Below are 23,775 nucleotides of genomic sequence, written 5' to 3' on the forward strand. Positions count from 1 at the left end.
ACTGGAGATCTGTGGAGAATAACTCCAGAAAGAATGAAGAGAAGGAGCCAAAGAAAAAAACAACACCCAGTTGTGGATGTGACTGATGATGGAAGTAAAGTCTGATGTTGAAAAGAGCAATATTGCTTAGGAACCTGGAATGTTAGATCCATGAATCAAGGCAAATTGGAAGTGGTCAAACAGGAGATGGCAAGAGTGAACATCAACATTTTAGGAATCAGTAAACTAAAATGGACTGCAATGGGTGAATTTAACTCAGATGACCACTATATCTACTATGGTGGGCAAGAATCCCTTAGAAGAAACAGAGTAGCCATCATAGTCAACAAAAGAATCCAAAATGCAGTACTTGGATGCAATCTTAAAAATGACAGAATGATCTCTGTTCGTTTCCAAGTCAAACCATTCAAGAGCACAGTAATCCAAGTCTATGCCCCAAACACTAATGCTGAAGAAGTTGAAGTTGAACGGTTCTATGAAGACCTACAAGACCTTCTAGAATTAACACCCAAAAAAGATGTCCTTTTCATTATAGGGGACTGCAATGCAAAAGTAGGAAGTCAAGAAACACCTGGAGTAACAGGCAAGTTTGGCCTTGGACTACAGAATGAAGCAGGGCAAGGCTAACAGAGTTTTGCCAAGAGAACGCACTGGTCATAGGAAACACCCACTTTGAACAACACAAGAGAACACTCTACACATGGATATCATCAGACGGTCAATGCCAAAATGAGATGGATTATACTCTTTGCAACCAAAGATGGAGAAGCTCTCTACAGTTAGCAAAAACAAGTCCAGGAGCTGACTGTGGCTTAGATCATGAACTTCTATTGCCAAATTCAGACTTAAATTGAAGAAAGTAGGGAAAATCACTAGACCATTCAAAATGAAGTCGCTCAGTTGTGTCTGACTCTTTGCGACCCCATAGACTGTAGCCTATCAGACTCCCCCATCCATGGAATTTTCCAGGCAAGAGTACTGGAGTGGGTTGCCATTTCCTCCTGCAGGGATCTTCCAAACCCAGGGATTGAAGCCAGGTCTCCTGCACTGCAAGCAGATGCTTTGCCATCTGAGCCACCATTCAAGCATGACCTAAATAAAATCCTTTACACTTATACAGTGGAAGTGACAAATAGATTCAAGGGATTAGAGCTGATAGACAGAGTGCCTGAAGAACTATGGACAGAGGTTCGTGACATTGTACAGGAAGCAGTGATCAAGACCATCCCAAGAAAAAGAAATGCAAAAAGGCAAAATGGTAGTCTGAGGAGACCTTACAAATAGCTGTGAAATGAAGGGAAGTGAAAGGCAAAGGAGAAAAGGAAAGATATACCCACTTGAATACAGAGTTCCAAAGAATAGCAAGGAGAGATAAGAAAGCCTTCCTCAGTGATTAATGCAAAGAAATAGAGGAAAACAACAGAATGGGAAAGACTAGAGATCTCTTCAAGAAAATTAAAGATACCATGGGAACATTTCACACAAAGATGGGCTCAATAAAGGACAGAGATGGTATGGACCTAACAGAAGCAGAAGATATTAAGAAGAAGTGGCAAGAATACACAGAAGAACTATACATAAAAGATCTTCACGACCCAGATAACCATGATGGTGTGATCACTCCATCATGAGCTCACCTAGATCACTCACCTAGAGCTAAACATCCTGGAATGTGAAGTTCAGTGGGCCTTAGGAGGCATCACTACAAACAAAGCTAGTGGAGGTGATGGAATTCCAGTTGAGCTATTTCAAATCCTAAAAGATGATGCTGTGAAAGTGCTGCACTCAATCCACCAGCAAATTTGGAAAACTCAACAGTGGCCACTGGAAAAGATCAGTTTTCATTCCAATCCCAAAGAAAGGCAACGCCAAAGAATGCTCAAACTACCACACAATGGCACTCATCTCACACACTAGCAAAGCAATGCTCCAAGTTCTCCAAGCCAGGCTTCAACAGGACATGAACCGTGAACTTCCAGATGTTACAGCTGGATATAGAAAAGGCAGAGGAACCAGAGATCAAATTGCCAACATCTGATGGATCATCAAAAAAGCGAGAAAGTTCCAGAAAAACATCTACTTCTGCTTTATTGACTATGCCAAAGCCTTTGACTGTGTGGATCACAACAAACTGTGGAAAATTCTTTAAGAGATGGGAATACCAGACCACCTGACCTGCTTCTTATAAATCTTTATGCAGGTCAAGAAGCAACAGTTAGAACTGGACATGGAACAACAGACTGGTTCCAAATTGGGAAAGGAGTATGTCAAGGCTGTATATTATCACCCTGCTAATTTAATTTATATGCAGTACACCATGCACATTTAATTTATATATTGTACACCAGGCACAATGCTGGGCTGGATGAAGCACAAGCAGGGAGAAATCTCAATAACCTCAGATACGCAGATGACACCACCCTTATGGCAGAAAGTGAAGAGGAACTAAAGAGCCTTTTGATGAAAGTGAAAGAGGAGAGTGAAAAAGTTGGCTTAAAACTCAACATTCAGAAAACTAAGATCACAGCATCTGGTCCCATCACTTCATGGCAACTAGACAGGGAAACAATGGAAACAGTGACAGACATTATTTTCTGGGGCTCCAAAATCACTGCAGATGGTGACTGCAGCCATGAAATTAAAAGACGCTTCCACCTAGGAAGAAAAGTTATGACCAACCTAGACAGCATATTAAAAAGCAGAGACATTACTTTGCCAACAAAGGTCCATCTAGTTAAAGTTTTGGTTTTTCCAGTAGTCATGTATGGATGTGAGAGTTGGACTATAAAGAAAGTTGGGCACTGAAGAATTGATGCTTTTGAACTGTGGTGTTGGAGAAGACTTTTGAGAGTCCCTTGGACTGCAAGGAGGTCCAACCAGTTCACCCTAAAGGAAATCGTCCTGAATATTTATTGGAAGGACTGATGCTGGAGCTGAAATGCTAATACTTTGGCTACCTGATGTGAAGAACTAACTCATTTGAAAAGACCCTGCTGCTGGGAATGATTACAGGTGGGAAGAAAAGGGGACGATAGTGGATGAGATGGTTTGATGGTATTACTGACTTGATGGACCTGAGTTTAGTAAGCTCCAGGAGATGGTGATGGACAGGGAGGCCTGGCGTACTGCAGTCCATAGGGCTGCAAAAAGTCGGACATGATTGAGCAACTGAACTGAACTGAACTAAAAGATTCACTGTTTACTTTTGCAAAGGGTGACAAAAGCAGGGAGGGAACTTGGGCAGGGTAATAATTGTAATAATATATTTTTTAAAAAATACAGGCTTCCCTGGTGGCTCAGACAGTATAGAATCCGCCTGCAATGCAGGAGACCTGGGTTCCATCCCCGGTTTGGGAAGATCCCCCGGAGGATGGCATGGCAACCCACTCCAGTATTCTTGGCCTGGAGAATCCCCATGGACAGAGGAACCTGGTGGGCTACAGTCCATGGGGTCATAAAGAGTTGGACACAACTGAGCAAGCAAGCACACATTTTAAAATATAGCTAATTGAAGTGCAATAAAATTTTATTATGTATTATATGTGATGGTAGGTACATGGTTATCTGTTTTTATGTTTTTACTAGTCAATGTATAATTATATAAATTACAATAAAAATACTTTAGGAATGAAAACTTAACAATTCAAAGTATCTAAGACTCTAAAATGCCCCAGTATACCTGTTACCAAAAATTAAATGGTTTCACAAGGTGCTTAAGTCTACACCCAAAAATGGAAACATGTTTAAACATTAGAGAGTACTGGGAATAAAAGCTAAGCCAAATTCTGAATATACCTTTTCTTTGCCCAAGATGTCTCTTCAGCCTCTCCTTAACTGTACCCTAAATTTGCCATTTTCCTCACTAGGATTACTTCTTCCAGATCCCATAAAAGTATAAAAATACAACAGATTCAAAGCACAATGTGCTTCAGTCTTGTAATGAAGTAAAACCAGACATATCTATATTCATGGATAATGCATACATTTCAACTGACTGAATGAAGTTTTTGCTCATTTGAAATTTAAAACCTGGATAAGATGGATCTGCTATATTATGTTTGATATTTTAAATCAGAGGGAGACTCCTTATCTTTTTTAATGATCACTTATGAAATAAATAATGCTTATTAGATTCAAATTCTGTCATAGGACTTCCGTGGTAGTCCAGTGGCTGAGACTCCACAGCCCCAAGGTAGGGGGGCCTCAGTACAATCCCTGGTCAGGTAACTAGATCCCACATGACACAAATAAAGATCCCACATGCCACCACATGGTACAGACAAATATTTTTTAAAAACAAATTATTTTATAAATAAAATGCTTTTTCCCTTTCAAATTCAGGAAAAGAATACCTATGTATTGCATATGCTTACACAATGCAGCAGAAGACTTTAGTAAGTTAAACCTACTTCCTCTTTTTCTGGAATATAGCTAGACTATACTTCCCAGACTCCTTGGCAGTTTATATTATACCTTTATATTATGAGGTATACAAACGTAATATAAAGTTCGGTGTGCCCCGAACTCCCAGGCCTAGCCTAGAAAGAAACCCACTAGCCGTTCTTTGTCCTCTTTCCCTTCTGCAGGATGGATGCATATGACACCAAGACCCTTGGAGATGACAGTAACATGAATGGAATAAGCCTGTGTTCCTGAATCTATACGTGGAGGAAAGTCTCTTATCAACAAGAAATGCCCATATGAATGAGAAAGAAAAAGAATTTCTACTGTATTAAGTCAGTGAGATTTGGGGGTCTATTTGTTATGCAATTAGCGTTACCTTAACTAAAACATGCAAAATCATAAATGGTCTTCCAACTGTCAATGTGAAATGTACTATACTTACAATTTGAGGCTTATAGTATGCTGGACCTAAGGTGCTGTCACCAGCAGGTGGTAAATGTTTTACGATACTGTCATCCTCATTAATATCATAACCGTATGACCGTCCAAAAGGAATTGAAGGAACATAAACACTTCTGGAAACTGTAAGTGCCCTTGACATTTTCTGTTAAAAAAAAAATTATACTATTTACTCAAAGACAAGAGAAGGAATGAATAATAAAATATTAAAATTTACAACAGACAACTATTAAATATTGACCTCATGAGTTTTACAACATAAATCAAAAATGTCTGTAAAAGTAATTTAAAAGAGTGAATTCAAGTCTTCATAATATAAACCAAAATTTAATCAAACTATTATTAAATAGTAACATAACCATAATACAAACCAAAGTACTGTTTAAGCCACTATTAGAGGTAAGGAATCTCTCTCACTTGGCTGTTTTTTATCTTGATTAGTAAAGCAAGTATTAGTGATTTCAAAAATGGGCATTAATTTCTACAGTCACATCAACAATCAGCAATTCCAAGTGGAATTGCTATGCAATAATAGTATCTGCCAGGCCAAAACAAACTTTACATTTTTCTGTAACATTTCCTGGCTTCATTCCTTCCCAGGTAAATCATCTTACCAGTGCCCTATATAAAAATCCTAATTTTGCAGACTATGTAGCAAGGAAAATATCTGATATAACGTTAAATGGAAATCAAAAATATAAATTAAAATTAAATTTTTGACTATAGCTATTTAAATTATGTAATATTATATGTCAGTGTATAAAGTCATATGGCTTCCCAGATGGCTCAGTGATAAAGAACACACTTGCCAATGCAGGAGATGGGGGTTCAATCCCTGGGTGAGGAAGATCCCCTGGAGAAGGAAATGGCAACACTTTCCAGTATTCCTGCCTGGAAAATCCCATGAACAGAGGAACCTGGCGGGCTACATACAGTTCATGGGGACACAAAAGAGTCAAACACAACTTAGTGACGAAAGAACAACTACAATAAAGTCATATACATATACAGTTTAACACTAAAAAAATTAACAGAATTATCAGTGTTAAGAGTCAGAAGTTTTCAGGTGATTATCTGTTTTTTCAGAATTTCCTTTAATGTAAACTATTTTATAATTTAAATAAAAACAAGAAGGAGTAACATATATTAGAAATATTAGTATAAATATAGGGCCTCTCTGGTGGCTCAGATGGTAAAGAATTCACCTGCAATGCAGGAAACCTGTGTTCAATCCCTGCATTGGGAAGATCCAATGGAGAAGGGAATGGCAGCCCACTTCAGTATTCTTGCCTGGAGAATTCTATGTACAGAGGAGCCTGGCAGGCTACAGTCCATGGGGTCACTAAGAGTCAGATAAGACTGAGCAACTAACACACACATCTGGTATAAGAATATCAAATCAAATACTGGCATTTAAATGATTTAGTCATCTGAAAATTTACTTATTAAGAATATACTGATCCTCTGGAGAGGATATTGCAATCCTATGCTTCAAAACAAACCTCTGCTATAAACCATCTCCAAACTATGCTTTCCCATAATACATCAGTCTTCCTTTAAATTCCTATGGCACTTAATCACATGATCATTCACTTAGCATCTGTCATATTTCATCTTATATTATTAATGATCTATATATTTCTCTCTCACCTAAATTTTAAGCTTATTTATTTCAGGAGTCATGTTTCAATTTTCACTATATTATTAACAGTACTTAACACACCTCTATATACAGATGTAAATCACTATGGCAACTTTTAAAATCTCCTTTACTTCTTGTTCACCTCAGACACTGGAAGAGATTAGACTTTTATCAAAAGCAAAAATGAAGTCAAATGTTAATACAGGTAAAAAACTAAAATTTGTAAACAGAGTATTCATTTAATTATGAACTACATATGGATACTAATAAACCAGATAATTATCACCATAAGGTTTTTTAAATGTACTTATCACATAAAACATTATACCATTTCTACATTATTTTAACTTTAAAAAAAAGTAATTAGGAACAGAAATCAAAATAGCAACATACTGACTGAAGACGCTCTTTAGCCTGCAGAGTTTTCCTGTTCACGACAGCCCATGTTCCAGGATAAGATCGATCATAGCTTGCTGGCCCTGGACCATCTGAAATAAACTTCTTAAAACGCTTTTCCCGGTTTTGTAGACTTTGGCCTCCTTTTATATTACACTAAATTGGACAGGAAAAACATGAATTAAAAGAAACACTTTTAAATCAATATCTATTTGATAAATATTACATATTAATATGAACATTATTAGTTTTAAAACTCAGCCTGAGAAAGTTAAGGCTCTTGACTGAAGACAGTTCTCTAATGAGACATTAATAAGAAAGGATGACAATACAGCTGTCAGTTTTAATGGCAAACTCAAACTAAAATTTGCTGTACTTTGAACACTCAAAAAGAATGCAACACTCGGTTTTAAAACAGATATCAAAGATAAAGGAATCTCCAAAGTTATGGAGCAAGAATAAAGAGTGCATGTTTGTTTATAGGTCTCTGGAGAATTTAAACCTCTGAAATGAGATAAATTCTCATACTGCAGGGGGGAAGAAAGCCTTCCAATCTTGTTTAGGATTAATTATTTTCATGAATAACACTTTGGACATTTCCAGGGATGTTTATGCAGTTTTACTGGCAACAGTTTGGTTTTATGCTCAGATTAGTTCTAAACACTGTTTATTGCAGGGAGAGTCCTGGAAGATTCCTTGTCACAAGATTCTCCATGTCACATATCTGGATTCTCTAGAATCAGAAAGTTATCAACTGGCTAAAAGCCAGCTAATTCAAATAAAATTCCATCATACTAGTTTCAATAAAGTCACAGATCAGTCATTTCAAAGATGATTCATATTCATAGTTGTTGGCATCTGATTGATCAGATATGTTTTTTTAAGTTATTAATTTACCAACAGACTTTTTCACACAATGTGTTCATGTCAGTTGTTCACAATCACTATTGACTGAGCATATCTCTAGTTTGCACCTTATTAGGCTTTATTCAGTGTTTAAGAAATACACAAAAGAGTTCTTTTGGTAAAAAAAAAAAGAGTCAAATTATTCTTAGATACTCAATTCACTACTTGATTACTGATTTAATAAAATCACAATTCCTATGTTTAAAGAATTTGGATCTATAATGGTAGACATTAATGATTTTGTAAAAAATTTAATAAGTTAAATTAAAATATAAAATCATATGAAGAGAAGATCTCCAAATTTTCATTCTTTGACAGCCATTAGTATAGTCTCTAAGATCTGACATTTCAAACTGAATTTGAATTTATATTGAATACTTCAACAGAAGTTTGGATAGCTCTAATCTGATTTTTTTAACTGCATACAAATTAACCAGGGTATGTTTCATATTATTCATAACTACCAATTCTACAAATTTCACAAGAGTTTACAAAGGGAACTTCCATACATTAGATAACTGAGTCAAAATCATATTACCAAGTAATAATACATTTTATATAAACACGTGTGAGAAAGCGGTCTTAGTCTTTCTTGAGAACTATGCTTTATCTATGTGCTATGGTTATGTGATGAATTATTATATTGTCAGCAATCTCTCAACACTATAGGAGGCACAGTCTCATTTAAAGTGTGAACCTATGCACTGTATCACACATGATAGCCTATCATTCAGCTCTAATGAGGTATATCTCTTCAATCAAAAATAAAACCTAGATTTGGAGATCTCTTACTAGGCCTAGTTAATGAAAAATAAGACATAAACTATATAAGCACGGGAAATAGATCCCTATATCTAGAACCATTCTTCTCTGTGTGTGTGTGTGTGTGTGTGTGTTAGTCACTCAATTACATTCGACTCTTTGCAGCCCCACGGACTCTACACCACCAGACTCCTCTGTCCATGTGATTCTCCAGGCAAGAATATTGGAGTGGGTTACCAGTTCCTTCTCCAGGGCCATTCTCATGTAGGAAGGAAGGAAATGGTATCTACCTTGCAGAAACAGGTCTAATGCTAGAAGACAACCAGAAAACAGTGAAATTTGTACTGAATTTTTGGTATGGGAATCATCCTAGCAAATAGGATATGAACAAAACAAAGTATGTGACTTAATAGGTTAATTATCAAAGGATCAGAATTGCACTTTGTAAATTTATTTCTTCTGCTTCTTTTATTTTCTTAATTTTCTTTGTGTTCTTTTCTACAAAGCAAATGTCCTTTATGTTCTTTGCTACTTTTCTTTTCCTCTTGAAAAAAATTTACATACTTCAGATATGCTAAAGGAAACGGCTTTGCCTATAACTGGCCAAGAGCTATAAAGGCAAAAATTATGCCCCATCTCCAACTTTAGAATAATGGTCACAACCATAGCCAAAGTGAAATGACCATAAGAGGAAGAGAGAAACAGAGAAGACCAAATAGGGGGAAAAAATTTCAACTCCTAAATCTTCTGCCTTCATAAAAGCTTCAACTTTTCTACAAGTATTCTATTGCTACATTTAGCAGTGGAGGCAGGCCCTCACAAATACAACCCACATTTTGGGTTTTTTAACATTTCATTTGAAGTCTTCAAATGATATTTACTAACTGCCCATAGAAAGCAACATTTCAATCTATGCTTCCAAAAGAAAAGTATAAAAATAAATTACCAAATATACCCATTAATTTCCAGTAAGATTACTCCTTTATTATCTAATATATTATTTACATAACATGTAACCTATGTCACATTACAAACATGTTTCCTATTGTTGTTTAAAATGAAATGACTTTTATTTTTCAAATAGTATGATAAATTCACGCTTCTTGAACTTCTAAAAGTTCTACAAGAATTTAACTTAAAACTCTAAAACTTAACAGCAACTGTGTAAATAAGTAATAAATCATTTTTTAAAGCAAGGAAATCAATATTTTCCAGGCATTTGCTTATAGTTTTAAGGATAAAAGTAGAGAATACTAGAACTTTTTCTTAGATCACCCATTTCACAAAAAAGCACACTTCCTTATTTCTTACTCTTGAAATCCAAGAAATGTACCCAATTGGGAATAAAATAAAATTTTACTTAAATTGTACTTAATATTACAAGAGAATTGACTAAAATCAGTTTTAAAGTAACACTCCAACATCCTGATAACTATCACATTTGACAAGTTTGAAACCTATATATTATGTATTTTTACTGTATTTCCCTCTTTGAATACTACAATTACATAACAGGCTTAATGAGGGAAATACTGTCAGAACCAGCAAGCCCATAGACCCATGCTGGTCTGGTCTGTAAGCCAGGGAGTGGAAGCAGGAGTGACACTTCTAGTGACTACATCTAATGTCCCACTATTTAATGTTTTGCTTTTTGTGCTCTAGGCTCTAGTTTTCTGGAAATTTTAAGAGCTCGTGGAAAAGCAAGACATGTTCCCCTGAAGTGGAAGATGAAACCACCAAAGTGATCATTAACGTTCTTTCCTACCAAGCAGAAAACAAAACAAGGAGGTTTGTGTATTGACAGGGGAAATTAATTTTCTGTGCTGACTAGGACAGAAAAACAGGACTAAAGAGTACCAGGAGTGTGGTAGGATGGAAGATGGGACACCCTGCAGAGCCTTCTAACTGTCAGTGAAAATGCTAAGAGCAAGTTTATTTAAAGGACAAAAAGCAAGCCTAAGAACCAAGAACTCAGACACCTTAGATCTGAAGTCTATTCATCTCACTAGGCTTAGAACTCCACCAGATAAAGTTCGTGTTAAAGGAACATGGAATGAGTAACGGAAAAATCTTAAGCTATAGCCTTTTGTTCAGTTACAGAAACAGAACAGGTCCTTACCTATATTTCCTTGCTTCATACGTCACTTTTTTTTTTTAATTTTCCTTCTATTACTTTCTCCTTTCTATTGTAAAATGGCAACACTAATAATTGTTAAAATTTACTGAAGGCCAACCTTCAGTACTTTTAGGTACTATTCTAAATGCTTATTAATATATTTAATCCTTAGGAAAAAAAAGCCTACCAAATTACTGCCGCTACTTAATAGACGAAGAAACAAAGGCCTGAAGAGACTAAGCGGTTAAGATTAAGTCTCACAGCTAGTAAGCAGAGACAGATTTTGAGTCTAGGTAGTCTAGCTCCAGAGCCCACACTCCCAACCACTTCTTTATAAAAGCTCATGTTATATTTACCATCAAATCTATAAACTGCAGAATAATGAAACAGGAATGTCAAGAACAAGAAGCAGTCTTAATCTAAAGATCCAGGATTCATTTAGCAGTGACACTATAATACCATCTTTACAGGTAGTAGCAAAACACTAATTAAAATATACATAAAATAACTGAACTTTTAAAACTACATATATAGGAAGAAGTGTGTATATGTCGTGTGCATTAGAGAGAGGAGAACTAGGCAATCAAAGCATGAAACATAATGGAAATCTATTGCTTTTCTCTGTCCAGCATCCCTTCCATTATTTGCTCAAAATAGCATATTTACCACTCTTGGGATAATCAAACCTACTGTATTTTGTGTTTTAAAAAGAACTTCCAAACACAGGAACCCCTGACCTAGGAATCACAGGTGTGGGTCCATAATAAAACCAGACCAGATTTTCCCTACTGAGAATTTTATCTTTAGTGTTGTCAGACATTTAAAAAAAAAAAAAGTGGAAGGAATTTATGGAATTACATTATCTAATCTCACATGCTAGTAAAGCAATACTCAAAATTCTCCAAGCCAGGCTTCAGCAATATGTGAAGCGTGAATTTCCTGATGTTCAAGCTGGTTTTACAAAAGGCAGAGGAACCAGAGATCTAATTGCCAACATCCGTTGGATCATGGAAAAAGCAAGAGAGTTCCAGAAAAACATCTATTTCTGCTTTATTGACTATGCCAAAGCCTTTGACTATGTGGATCACAATAAACCATGGAAAATTCTAAAAGAGATGGGCATACCAGACCACCTGACCTGCCTCTTGAGAAATCTGTATGCAGGTCAGGAAGCAACAGTTAGAATTGGACATGTAACAACAGACTGGTTCCAAATAGGAAAAGGAGTATGTCAAGGCTGTATATTGTCACCCTGCTTATTTAACTTATATGCAGAGTATATCATGAGAAACTCTGGACTGGAAGAAACACAAGCTGGAATCAAGATTGCTGGGAGAAATATCAATAACCTCAGATATGCAGATGACACCACCCTTATGGCAGAAAGTGAAGAGGAACTAAAAAGCCTCTTGATGAACGTGAAAGTAGAGAGTGAAAAAGTTGGCTTAAAGCTCAACATTCAGAAAACGAAGATCATGGCATCCGGTCCCATCACTTCATGGGAAATAGATGGGGAAACAGTGTCAGACTTTACTTTGGGGGCTCCAAAATCACTGCAGATGGTGATTGCAGCCATGAAATTAAAAGACGCTTACTCCTTGGAAGGAAAGTTATGACCAACCTAGATAGCATATTCAAAAGCAGAGACATTACTTTGCCAACAAAGGTCCGTCTAGTCAAGGCTATGGTTTTTCCAGTGGTCATGTATGGATGTGAGAGTTGGACTGTGAAGAAGGCTGAGCGCCGAAGAATTGATGCTTTTGTACTGTGGTGTTGGAGAAGACTCTTGAGAGTCCCTTGGACTACAAGGAGATCCAACCAGTCCATTCTGAAGGAGATCAGCCCTGGGATTTCTTTGGAAGGAATGATGCTAAAGCTGAAACTCCAGTACTTTGGCCACCTCATGCGAAGAGTTGACTCATTGGAAAAGACTCTGATGCTGGGAGGGACTGGGGCCAGGAGGAGAAGGGGACGACAGATGAGATGGCTAGATGGCATCACTGACTTGACGGACGTGAGTCTGGGTGAACTCCGGGAGTTGATGATGGACAGGGAGGCCTGGCATGCTGCGATTCATGGGGTCGCAAAGAGTCAGACACGACTGAGCAACTGAACTGAACTGAACTGAATGGAAGTTTGCCACTGAATAATGCAGAAGTTCTTACTACTGAAATGCCTGGAATTGTCTTAGTCTTATCCTTCTTTACTGCTTCCTTGGTGGCTCAGCTGGTAAAAAATCTGCCTACAATGCGGGAGGCCTGGGTTTGATCCCTGGTTGGGGAAGATCCCCTGGAGAACGCAACGGCTACCCACTCCAGTATTCTGGCCTGGAGAATTCCATGGACAGAGGAGCCTGGCAGGCTATAGTCTATGGGGTCGCAAAGAGTCAGACACGACTGAACAGCTTTCACTTTCATTTTATCCTTCTTGGCAATGGCACCCCACTCCAGTACTCTTGCCTGGAAAATCCCATGGACGGAGGAGCCTGGTAAGCTGCAGTCCATGGGGTCGCTGAGGGTTGGACATGACTGAGCAACTTCACTTTCACTTTTCACTTTCATGCATTGGAGAAGGAACTGGCAACCCACTCCAGTGTTTTTGCCTGGAGAATACCAGGGACGGGGGAGCCTGGTGGACTGCCGTCTATGGGGTTACACAGAGTCAGACACGACTGAAGTGACTTAGCAGCAGCAGCAAGACCTGTTTGAACAATTCTTCCTTCAAGTCCATGAGCCAACCAAGTATCTTACCTATAAATTTATTAGAAACCTAGTATCTGTCTTAAAAATTCATTTGATTGCTTGCAACCAAAACCCCATAACTGGTAGAAAACATTGCTATTAAAAAGTCTAATCAAAAATTTAGACATCAGCGATTGGATCTGGGCCTCTAACAGGGGAGATATAGGTCTGCTTGGGTCAGGTAGGACTTACTATGACTGCAAAATGTATGTGAAAAGGGTAAAACTGGATGTTAATGATTATGAAAATACTGGAATTAAAACATTATTTCTGAACATAAATGAACCATTGAAGATTTTCTGGTCCAGACTCTTGAGACAGTACAGACATAGGGGACAGTGGCCATAGCTACAGCTTTAGAGTACAGCCCACAAACCAATTCCTGCACCCTGCTGTCATTCTTATTCTACATTATCTTGACCATCTGTACAACTTTCATGGGCCTTAATAAACTCAGTAGCCCTATTCTCCCACTCAGGAATCTCAAGGACAATGCTTTTGTCCTATAGGTTATATAGACTAATGACAAACACCCACCAGACAATTACCATTGAACACACTTCTTTTTCTCTTATTCTATTGCAAAATACAGATTGAAAGGCGAAAGAAAATGATATGAAGGGAAAATATAATATGGCAAGTGACACATTAGTCTATTAGAGGAAGAAAGCATGATTTTTATTAACTCAGACAATTATAATGACTGCTGTAAATTTACCTGCTTTTCTGAAACATTATAGTGTCCTGGACCTGGAACATCTTTCTCAGTGTTAGAGACGACAGTAAAAGTACTTTTCCTGGCAGTCAAAGACAGGAATGGTGCATAGCCATCTATAAGTAAAATCATATCATTGGCAGATAAGATAGGATTCTAATGATTTCAGAGAAAAAGCACTCAAAATATGTAAAATCATTTGGTACATCAATTGCTAAGACTATATATTATCAGAACTAATGTCTAGCCACAGAAGTTGTTGCATTTTAAAAGTTCTATGTAAGAGTGGAATTAATATTAATATATATTAAATTAAGAACCTATAGAATTGAACTTACTAAACGAAAGAAAAAATACCTAAAGAAAACAAAAGCTTTTTTTCTTCTAAGCATATTTGGTTAGGATGAAAATGGAAGTTCTATTTAACTGATAAAATATTTTCATCCTCAGAAGATCACAGTTTTATATGCGGGAGAAACCTATTAATTATACAGCTTCCCTGGTGGTTCAGACAGTTAAGAGTCTCCCTACAATGTGAGAGACCTGAGTTCGATCCCTGAGTCGAGAAGATACCCTGGAGAAAGAAATGGCAAACTACTCCAGTATTCTTGCCTGGAAAATGCCATGGACAGAGGAGCCTGGCAGGCTATAGTCCATGGGGTCATAAAGAGTTGGACACGACTGAGCAACTAACACTTTCACTTTCATTAATTATACCAAAGAGCATATATGAATTTATAGAGAGAGCCTGCTGCTGCTAAGTCGCTTCAGTCGTGTCCGACTCTGTGCGACCCCATAGACAGTAGCCCACCAGGCTCCACCGTCCCTGGGATTCTCCAGGCAAGAACACTGGAGTGTGCTGCCATCTCCCTTCTCCAATGCAAAGTGAAAAGTGAAAGTGAAGTCGCTCAGTCATGTCCGACTCCCAGCGACCCCATGGACTGCGGCCACCAGGCTCCTTAAAGTGAGCTTACAGCAAGTAATTAATACAATGTTTCAGAGAGTCGGACACAACTGACTAAAATTTTCAGCTTCACTTCCTTGCTTGGGTACATGTTTGGCACTCAGTATTTCCTGGATACAAGCATAAGATTACTGACATCACTGACATACTCAGTAAATGAACTTATTAGACAGACTTAGTCTGCTGAAAGGCTGATAAAAACTTTTTAAGAAATATATCAAGAAAATGAGCACAGTTTAAGTAACACTGATATTCAAGAAAAAATGAGAGAAAACAGAGCAACTATATTCAACAGGTAATAAAAGGATAAAAGTGAGGACTCAAAACTTGTGAAAATCTTGTACACCTAAGGAAAATGTACACTATGAGGATTTATGGCAATAATTTGTACAGTTTAAAAGCTTGCTAATCTGGACTAATAAAATATATTTTTTAAACCAGAAATAATGTTTTTTTGAGGCCCTCACGCATTAAAATGCAACTGAAATCAAGATTTATTTGTGTAAGGTCTGAAGCACAAAAGAGGTGAGAAAAATACATACCTTACCCTTAAAAAGAAACAACCTACTGAAGCATTAAGTGCTAAAATAATTTTAAACAAGTAAGAATATCTGAAGTGCTAAAGCGCCCAGAGGGTCAAAGGAGGGGAAGTTCTCAACAACACTGAGGTGATTCGAAAAAAAATTCATGAATGACGTTAAAACTCTGGGTGTTAATTTAGTGACTGATGGTTTGAATCTGCTGTTAAAAACAAAAGCAAACAAAACCACACAAGGACCACAAGAACAGAAATCTTTAAAAGGAAGTCAAGGTCCATTTTAAAGACAAGGGTTGTCTGATAGAGCAGAGAAATCCAGTACAGAAGTTGAAAGGTTCCAAAATGGGGTAAGCAACCAAAGAACAAAATACAGATTTCAAATGGAACACACATACAGGCACACACAAACCAAGCTACAGATTATATCAAGGGAACAGTGCAAACAACCAGAGAGTGTTCTTCCAAGAGGCATAGAAATATGTCCTATAAACTGGAGAAAAGTCAATGAAAAGAAATAGATCTTGAAATGCAAAAACGGAATTAGCACAAGAAGCACTATGGTGTCTATTATAAATATTCTTCATATGTTCAACAAGAGAGAAAGATGAACATGAGGATATAAAAAAAACCCAAAGAAAACTTCTGATAGGAAAAGTATACTTGAGATTAGTAACCACTTTTTATTTTATTATGAGATTTATAACTACTTTTCTGCAGGTTAACCAGACTTTTTTTTCAGTTCAGTGATGGAATTCCAGTTGAGCTATTCCAAATCCTGAAAAATGATGCTGTGAAAGTGCTGCACTCAATATGCCAGAAATTTGGAAAACTCAGAGTGGCCACAGGACTGGAAAAGGTCAGTTTTCATTCCAATCCCAAAGAAAGGCAATGCCAAAGAATGCCCAAACTACCGCATAATTGCACTCATCTCACACGCTAGTAAAGTAATGCTCAAAATTCTCCAAGCCAGGCTTCAGCAATACGTGAACCGTGAACTTCCAGATGTTCAAGCTGGTTTTAGAAAAGGCAGAGGAACCAGAGATCAAATTGCCAACATCCACTGGATCATGGAAAAAGCAAGAGAGTTCCAGAAAAACATCTACTTCTGCTTTATTGACTATGCCAAAGCCTTTGACTGTGTGGATCACAATAAACTGCAGAAAATTCTTCAAGAGATGGGAATACCAGACCACCTGATCTGCCTCTTGAGAAACCTATATGCAGGTCAGGAAGCAAATTAGAACTGGACATGGAACAACAGACTGGTTCCAAATAGGAAAAGGAGTATGTCAAGGCTGTATATTGTCACCCTGCTTATTTAACTTCTATGCATAGTACATCATGAGAAACGCTGGGCTGGAAGAAGCACAAGCTGGAATCAAGATTGCTGGGAGAAATATCAATAACCTCAGATATGCAGATGACCACCACCCTTATGGCAGAAAGTGAAGAGGAACTAAAGAGCCTCTTGATGAAAGTGAAAGAGGAGACTGAAAAAGTTGGCTTAAAGCTCAACATTCAGAAAACAAAGATCATGGCATCCGGTCCCATCACTTCATGGGAAATAGATGGGGAAACAGTGGAAACAGTGTCAGACTTTATTTTGGGGGGCTCCAAAATCACTGCAGATAGTGACTGCAGCCATGAAATTAAAAGACGTTTACTCCTTGGAAGGAAAGTTATGACCAACCTAGATAGCATATTCAAAAGCAGAGACATTACTTTGCCAACAAAGGTCCGTCTAGTCAAGGCTATGGTTTTTCCAGTAGTCATGTATGGATGTGAGAGTTGAACTGTGAAGAAAGCTGAGCGCCAAAGAATTGATGCTTTTGAACTGTGGTGTTAAAGAAGACTCTTGAGAGTCCCTTGGACTGCAAGGAGATCCAACCAGTCCATTCTAAAGGAGATCAGCCCTGGGTGTTCTTTGGAAGGAATGATGCTAAAGCTGAAACTCCAGTACTTTGGCCACCTCATGCGAAGAGTTGACTCATTGGAAAAGACTCTGATGCTGGGAGGAATTAGGGGCAGGAGGAGAAGGGGATGACAGAGGATGAGATGGCTGGATGGCATCACTGACTCAATGGACGTGAGTCTGAGTGAACTCCGGGAGTTGGTGATAGACACGGAGGCCTGGCGTGCTGCGATTCATGGGGTGGAAAAGAGTCGGACACAACTGAGTGACTGAACTGAACTGAATCACTTTAAAAAATAATTGTTTTAAGCAAAAATAATTTTGACTTATTGTGGCATTATAGTATATGTAACGGAGAAGGCAATGGCACCCCACTCCAGTACTCTTGCCTGGAGAATCCCATGGATGGAGGAGCCTGGTGGGCTGCAGTCCATGGGGTTGCTAAGAGTCAGATACGACTGAGCGACTTCACTTTCACTTTTCACTTTCATGCATTGGAGAAGGAAATGGCAACCCACTCCTGTGTTCTTGCCTGGAGAATCCCAGGGACGGGGGAGCCTGGTGGGTTGCTGTCTATGGGGTCGCACAGAGTTGGACACAACTGAAGTGACTTAGCAGCAGCATAGTATATGTAAATAGAAAATATTTAGCCACAATAGCACAGAGAATGAGGTAAGGAAAACAGAAGATGTACGGCTCATATACTGTACATGAAGTGGTACAATATTACTTGAAGTTAGACAATGTTAAGTTAGAGATGTATATTGTAAACACTAGTGGAACCACTAAAAAATAAAAGAAAGCTACAGCTAGTAAACCAGTAGTAGAGATAAAAACAAAAGTACCTTTTTTAAAACTCAAATCATTCAACTATGGCAGGGAAAGAAGCAAAGGGTAACAGAGAGCAGATGAGAAAAATAGCTAGCAAATTCTAAGAGAGTAAATTTAAACACAACAATATTGGTAACAAAATTAAATGGAAAATGTCTAAACATCCCAATTAAAAGAGATTGTCAGACTTGATAAAAAAGCAACATCTAACTTCAGGGTGTCTATAGGAAACCCTCTTAAAACATAAGACACAGAGATGAAAGGATGAGATGCATCCATGCATCGAAAACACCTGGTGTGACTAAATTAAAATCAACAAGGCAGATTTCAGAACAACAAATACCAGGAATAAGAGACATTTCATTATGTTAAAGAGATCATTTCATCAATAGGATTCAACGATCCATTAAGAAAGGCGAGAAGTAACTGCCATAAAAATTAGAATAGTGCTTACCAGTAGGGGAGAAGGTAAGGGTTATGAATGAAAAAGAAAATTTTGCAATGCCATATTTCTTTGAGTATTCACTTTTTAAGTTGTATGTTTACATTTTATGTGATTTTCTGTATAAGTATTTCATCTCACAATTAAAGGTATATATTTTTTTAATTTAGGTGTATACAGACACTGGGATAATGTGAGACAGATATGAAAATGAAGAAAGCTAAGCTCAGGGGTAGTTCTGAGGCAGCTGTCTCAAAACATGGCAGAGATTCTAAATGAATCTATCTAAAGAAATATAAAATGAATTGCAAAATACTGAAATTCATATAAAACTGGGGGAACCTCCAATAGCCCATGTGCTCAAAAGAGACAGTGCTCCTAAAATCTTCACTGAAGTTTCCCAAAATTAATCACATAAAATCTTTCATCAATAGGTTAAAAGTTTACATAACATATTGAGCTCAAGTAAAATCACAAGAAAATTAAAATGTTTTTACTAATAAGCTCCATAAGAAAGGAAGATTTTCTGCTTTATTCATAATTATATGCCTCTTTACCTATGGTTTACAGTTATGGTCACACACTGCCTCAGTTGGCCCAGGACACAGGACTGGAAGTGCTGAAATCAGGACATTCCCAGACAAACCAGGATGGTTTGTCTCCCTATCACACTGTCCTGCACACTAAACAATAAATGTAGAATTAATAGATGATACTCTAAACTACACCTTTAGTCATTCATTCAGCAACACTAAATGCTTTATCATGTGTCAGAGAGAGGCAATGAGAGTGCGATAACGAATAAGCTAAAACCCTGGCCTCAACTAGAGGGAAAGCCAGACAAATAAACAAATACTTAGATTACAAACAGTGTTGCCAATAATTAAGGTATAAAATGTAGGAGTAGAGGGTTCTGGCATATTAGGGTTGGTGAAATGAAAAATAAAAAGTTTGATTTGAGACATAGAATATATTGACATGTGAAGTTCCAACAATAAATGATAAATCAAACTGTCAGGTAGAAAGAAAAAATGAAGAATGTTGGAGGATAAGATTTGAGAAGAATAAGTTCAATTTGAGATGTATTAAGTTTGAGGCACCAATAGCAGAAAATAAATCAGACTGGCATAAAGCAATAAAAGTCAGTCTATTTTCTGAGAAAGAAGGTGAGCAGCTGGGGGATAGAGTACAAGTTCTATAGCCACAATTACAGATACAAAGCAAGCAGGGCATTCTTCACATAAAAGCAATAACTAGAACTTTGAAACATACTCATCTTCAGGGATATCAACATTTAAAGCAATCACATTTTTTAATATAAACTTAAATACAGATAAATTGCATTCCCTCAAGTGGTCTCCTGAATTCTGAATGGCTAATAAGATAAAGTCATTATTGTTGGCATAAGCACATAGGCAGGAATTTAAGTCCATGGAGAGCTCATGCTTCTACGGCAGATTAAACTAACAGCTTCCCTATAAAAAAAGAAATTTGGCAAAAAATATATTAACAGCCAGCATTATCCAGTTCAGATAACTAATAGAGAACCAATACAGATAACTAATACATTTTAACATGGGGTACCATATATTATGTAAATAAAGATCAGAAAACAATGAAATATTCCTTAGCACAATAATGCCAGGAGCTGTCCATTATTAAAGGGACTATGTTTTTATCATATTTTACTAGGCTGGTCATTTATGGCAAAGATTTGCTTTAATGAGATAAGATTTCCTTGCTTCTCAGATAATTCACAAGAAAATCAGGAGCAGCTCTCACTAATCTGGATCTGGAATATCCATTATCTCTCCCAGTCATGAAATCTGAATCATGAAATCAGTCCTATTCCTTTCAGGCTGCAAATCCTGGGTAGAAGAGAGTCTCCCTGATTAGCTGGACAAAAGTCGAGGCAATGAAGTTTGCAAATTAATGTGGAAAGAATTTCCTGAGGGAAATATGAAGACAATACACTAGAGGACTGACCAAGCAGGGTACAGTAAGCAAAGAATGGTAATGAGGAGAGAAAGGCTGGAAATAAAGAATATCTGCACTGTTCTGAAGTTTTAAGACTCTAAGTTTTTTCTCTTTTTGTGTAATTCAAGGTAACAAGTAAATTACATAAAGTTCCCAACATTTCCTACATCATACTCTACAAAATTCACCTGACCCTTAAATAACTGTGTGTACTTCTCTATAGCCCAGTGTTACTGATCTCAAAGAAGTGAAAAGCAGAATGTACCTAGGAAAGAGGTAACAGCTACTTTTAATTACCTTGCCAGGGAATCTGGTAGAAAAATGACTAAAGAAATGCCTATGCCCTCTATTGATTACTATTATTAGAATGTCTGCCGAGTACTGCTAAAACAGGATTCCATATGATGCAGTTGCTCCAAGTTCCCATGAATGGAATTTCCTAGCTTCCTTCATAGGTCAACAAGGCACAATTCTATAAAGCAGTAAAAGGACCTTGCAAACCCTAGTTACTTATCTCCAATCAGAGTTCACACAAAGAAGAATTAAAAACTCTTATAACCTGACACATGTAACTCATCAGATTTTTCAAACTTTACTTCAAGAAATTACTGTTTTGCTATTTTTTTTTAACTAAGCACTTAGGTATTAGGGTATTGAGCAAAAAACTGAGACTAATACAGTGGAGATCTTGGTTATTGACCTCAAAAATCTCACATTTTAGTGCAGCAGCCGGGTAAGTAAACACGTAATTACAATACAGTACCAAAGTCCTTTGAGTTATTAAGGAGTCAAAGAAGAAAGACCTGGGACTGAGTGGAGTCAGAGAAAAACTTCACCTGGGGCTCAAGACGTAAGTAGTAATTAGCCAAGTAAAGAAAGAAGAGAGAACATACACAGCAAAGGTAGCAGCAGGTACAAAGGAATGGAGGTGAGTGAGCATGAATTTACAGATAATGCAAGGCTGGAATTGCTAATGTGTTGGTTAGCTGTTGGTGGAGGTGTAGATCACATTAGACATAAAACAGACATTGTTAGAGACTGAAATAGAGGGAAACAAGAAATATTTTATTGACAAAAGTGTTAGTCACTCAGTTGTGTCCAACTTTTTGCCAACCCCATGGACTGTAGCCCACTAGGCTCCTCTGTCCATGGAATTCTCCAGATAAGAATACTGGAGTGGGTTGCCATTCTCTTCTCCAGGGGATTTTCCCAACCCAGGGAACAAACCCAGGTCTCGTGCATTGCAGGCAGATTCTTTACCATCAGAGCCACCAGGGAAGCCCTTGTTTCAGAATAAAAATAACAAATACCAAATTAAGTCAAGGGCAATTAAATGAAGAAAGGGAACTAGTTTGAGAGATAAAGATAAGAAAGAATCAATAGGTCCTAAGATCAATGAGAGTGATTAGAGGGGAAAAAAAGGAGTCTACAGTAATTTCAAAGCTTAAAGTTTCTAATTGACTGATAGGGAATTTTTTTCAAAGGGCCCAGTAATTCTGGGGAAACTGGTAAGTTCAGACACTTTAGGTAGAGATGCCTAAAAAAAGTAAAAGACCTTATCAAAAGAAAGCTCATCTTAGAGATATGAAACACCTGTATCACCGGAGTCATCAGAATATAGATAGCAGTTGAAGCTGTGGATTTGAATGAGAAAGTAAACATGAGAAAAGTAACAAGCAAATGATGGAAAGTACAGTATATAAACATGTAAAAGTATTTAGAAATACCTTAAAATAAAAATCTTTAAAGAAGACTATAGAGTATTGGTTTGAGAGGGGAAAATGATACTTTGATTCAGCATTTAACAAATGTTTACTGTGTCCAAACCATGTACCAGGCACTGTTACAACAGTTAGGAAAAGAACCAGCAAAAAGATGTTACAGACGCCAGGGAAAGAAGTATCTCTAAAAAAAAGAGTGGTAAGTTGTGTCAAAATAAAATAAAGATAGAAAAGTGTAAGCATTTTGGGTGGTCATTGGTAGCTAATAAATCGGTAGGGAGGTAATGCTTTTAACTCAGCTGCATTAAATAAAGATGCATCATAAGCTCCAAAAACACTGATATTAATATCAGAAGCTGAAAGGCAGTAAAATTCAAGATTAAAACAATGACAAAAGACAAATTAGTACTCCAAAGAAACCTAAATCAACCTACCATCCTAATCTCATCAATCATGTCAATGGAATAATGGATCCTAGCACTTATTCAAAAATACAGGAATTGTGTGGGAATAGGGAAAATGTAGGCTAAAAAGGAAAAAAGTTTGATTTGGATGGTATCAAGCCCCACAAAAAATCAGATTAGAAAAAACAGAAAGAAAATTATGTTACTTATTAAAAGTTACCCCATCCACTAACTGCAAACAAATGAGAGCAAATAATTACTTAAATTATCCATTCCCATTTCACCTCTCAATGAGTAAAGCTCTTCTTAAGGAAAGTGGGATAAAGAGCTCTCATTAAGTAAGTTCTAGTAGATGGTGATGGTCAGATAGAAGGCATCTACATGAAAAAAAAAGATATTCCAAAACAAATATAAAAGTATTATCTTAGTAAATGTTTCTAGGAAAGGTGTGTGAGGCAGGCAGGATTACAAAGAAGAGACAGAAGGTGGTAAGAAGCACACCGGTGATTTGGAGACTCATATAGTAAACAGAACATTTCATGCAAAAGTGAAGTCACTCAGTTGTTTCTGACTCTTTGCAATCACATGGACTGTAGCCCACCAGGCTCCTTGGTCCACGGGATTTTCCAGGCATGAATACTGGAGTGGGTTGCCATTTCCTTCTCCACGGGATCTTCCCAACCCAGGATCGAACCCAGCCAGGTCTCCCAAAGTGTAGGCAGACGCTTTACTGTCTGAACTACTGGGCACAATAAAGGACAGAAATGGTATGGACCTAACAGAAGCAGAAGCTATTAAGAAGAGGTGGCAAGAATACACACAAGAACTATACAAAAAAGATTTAC

General features: G+C 37.4%; 1 protein-coding gene across 23 annotated transcripts in view; it reads right to left on the minus strand.

The window, feature by feature from the left end:
- The window catches only part of STPG2 (sperm tail PG-rich repeat containing 2), a 630,294-nt gene that overhangs the window by 603,837 nt on the left and 2,682 nt on the right, over positions 1-23,775 (minus strand). For 17 of the 23 annotated variants that reach the window (XM_086406656.1, XM_086406661.1, XM_086406654.1 and 14 more), the window contains 3 exons: positions 14,145-14,257; positions 6,899-7,057; positions 4,847-5,008 (listed from right to left, as the gene is read on the minus strand). In XM_086406656.1, the coding sequence (XP_086262782.1) occupies positions 4,847-5,008; positions 6,899-7,057; positions 14,145-14,257 (434 nt within the window). The remainder of the gene's footprint in view (positions 1-4,846; positions 5,009-6,898; positions 7,058-14,144; positions 14,258-23,775) is intronic. The other 6 variants (XM_086406675.1, XM_086406671.1, XM_086406674.1 and 3 more) reach the window with 4 other exon arrangements.

Source organism: Bos grunniens, chromosome 6 (assembly GCF_055505025.1).
Source record: "Bos grunniens cultivar Pamir isolate PY7600 chromosome 6, Bosgru_T2T1.0, whole genome shotgun sequence".
In the NCBI taxonomy this organism is placed as follows: domain Eukaryota; kingdom Metazoa; phylum Chordata; class Mammalia; order Artiodactyla; family Bovidae; genus Bos; species Bos grunniens.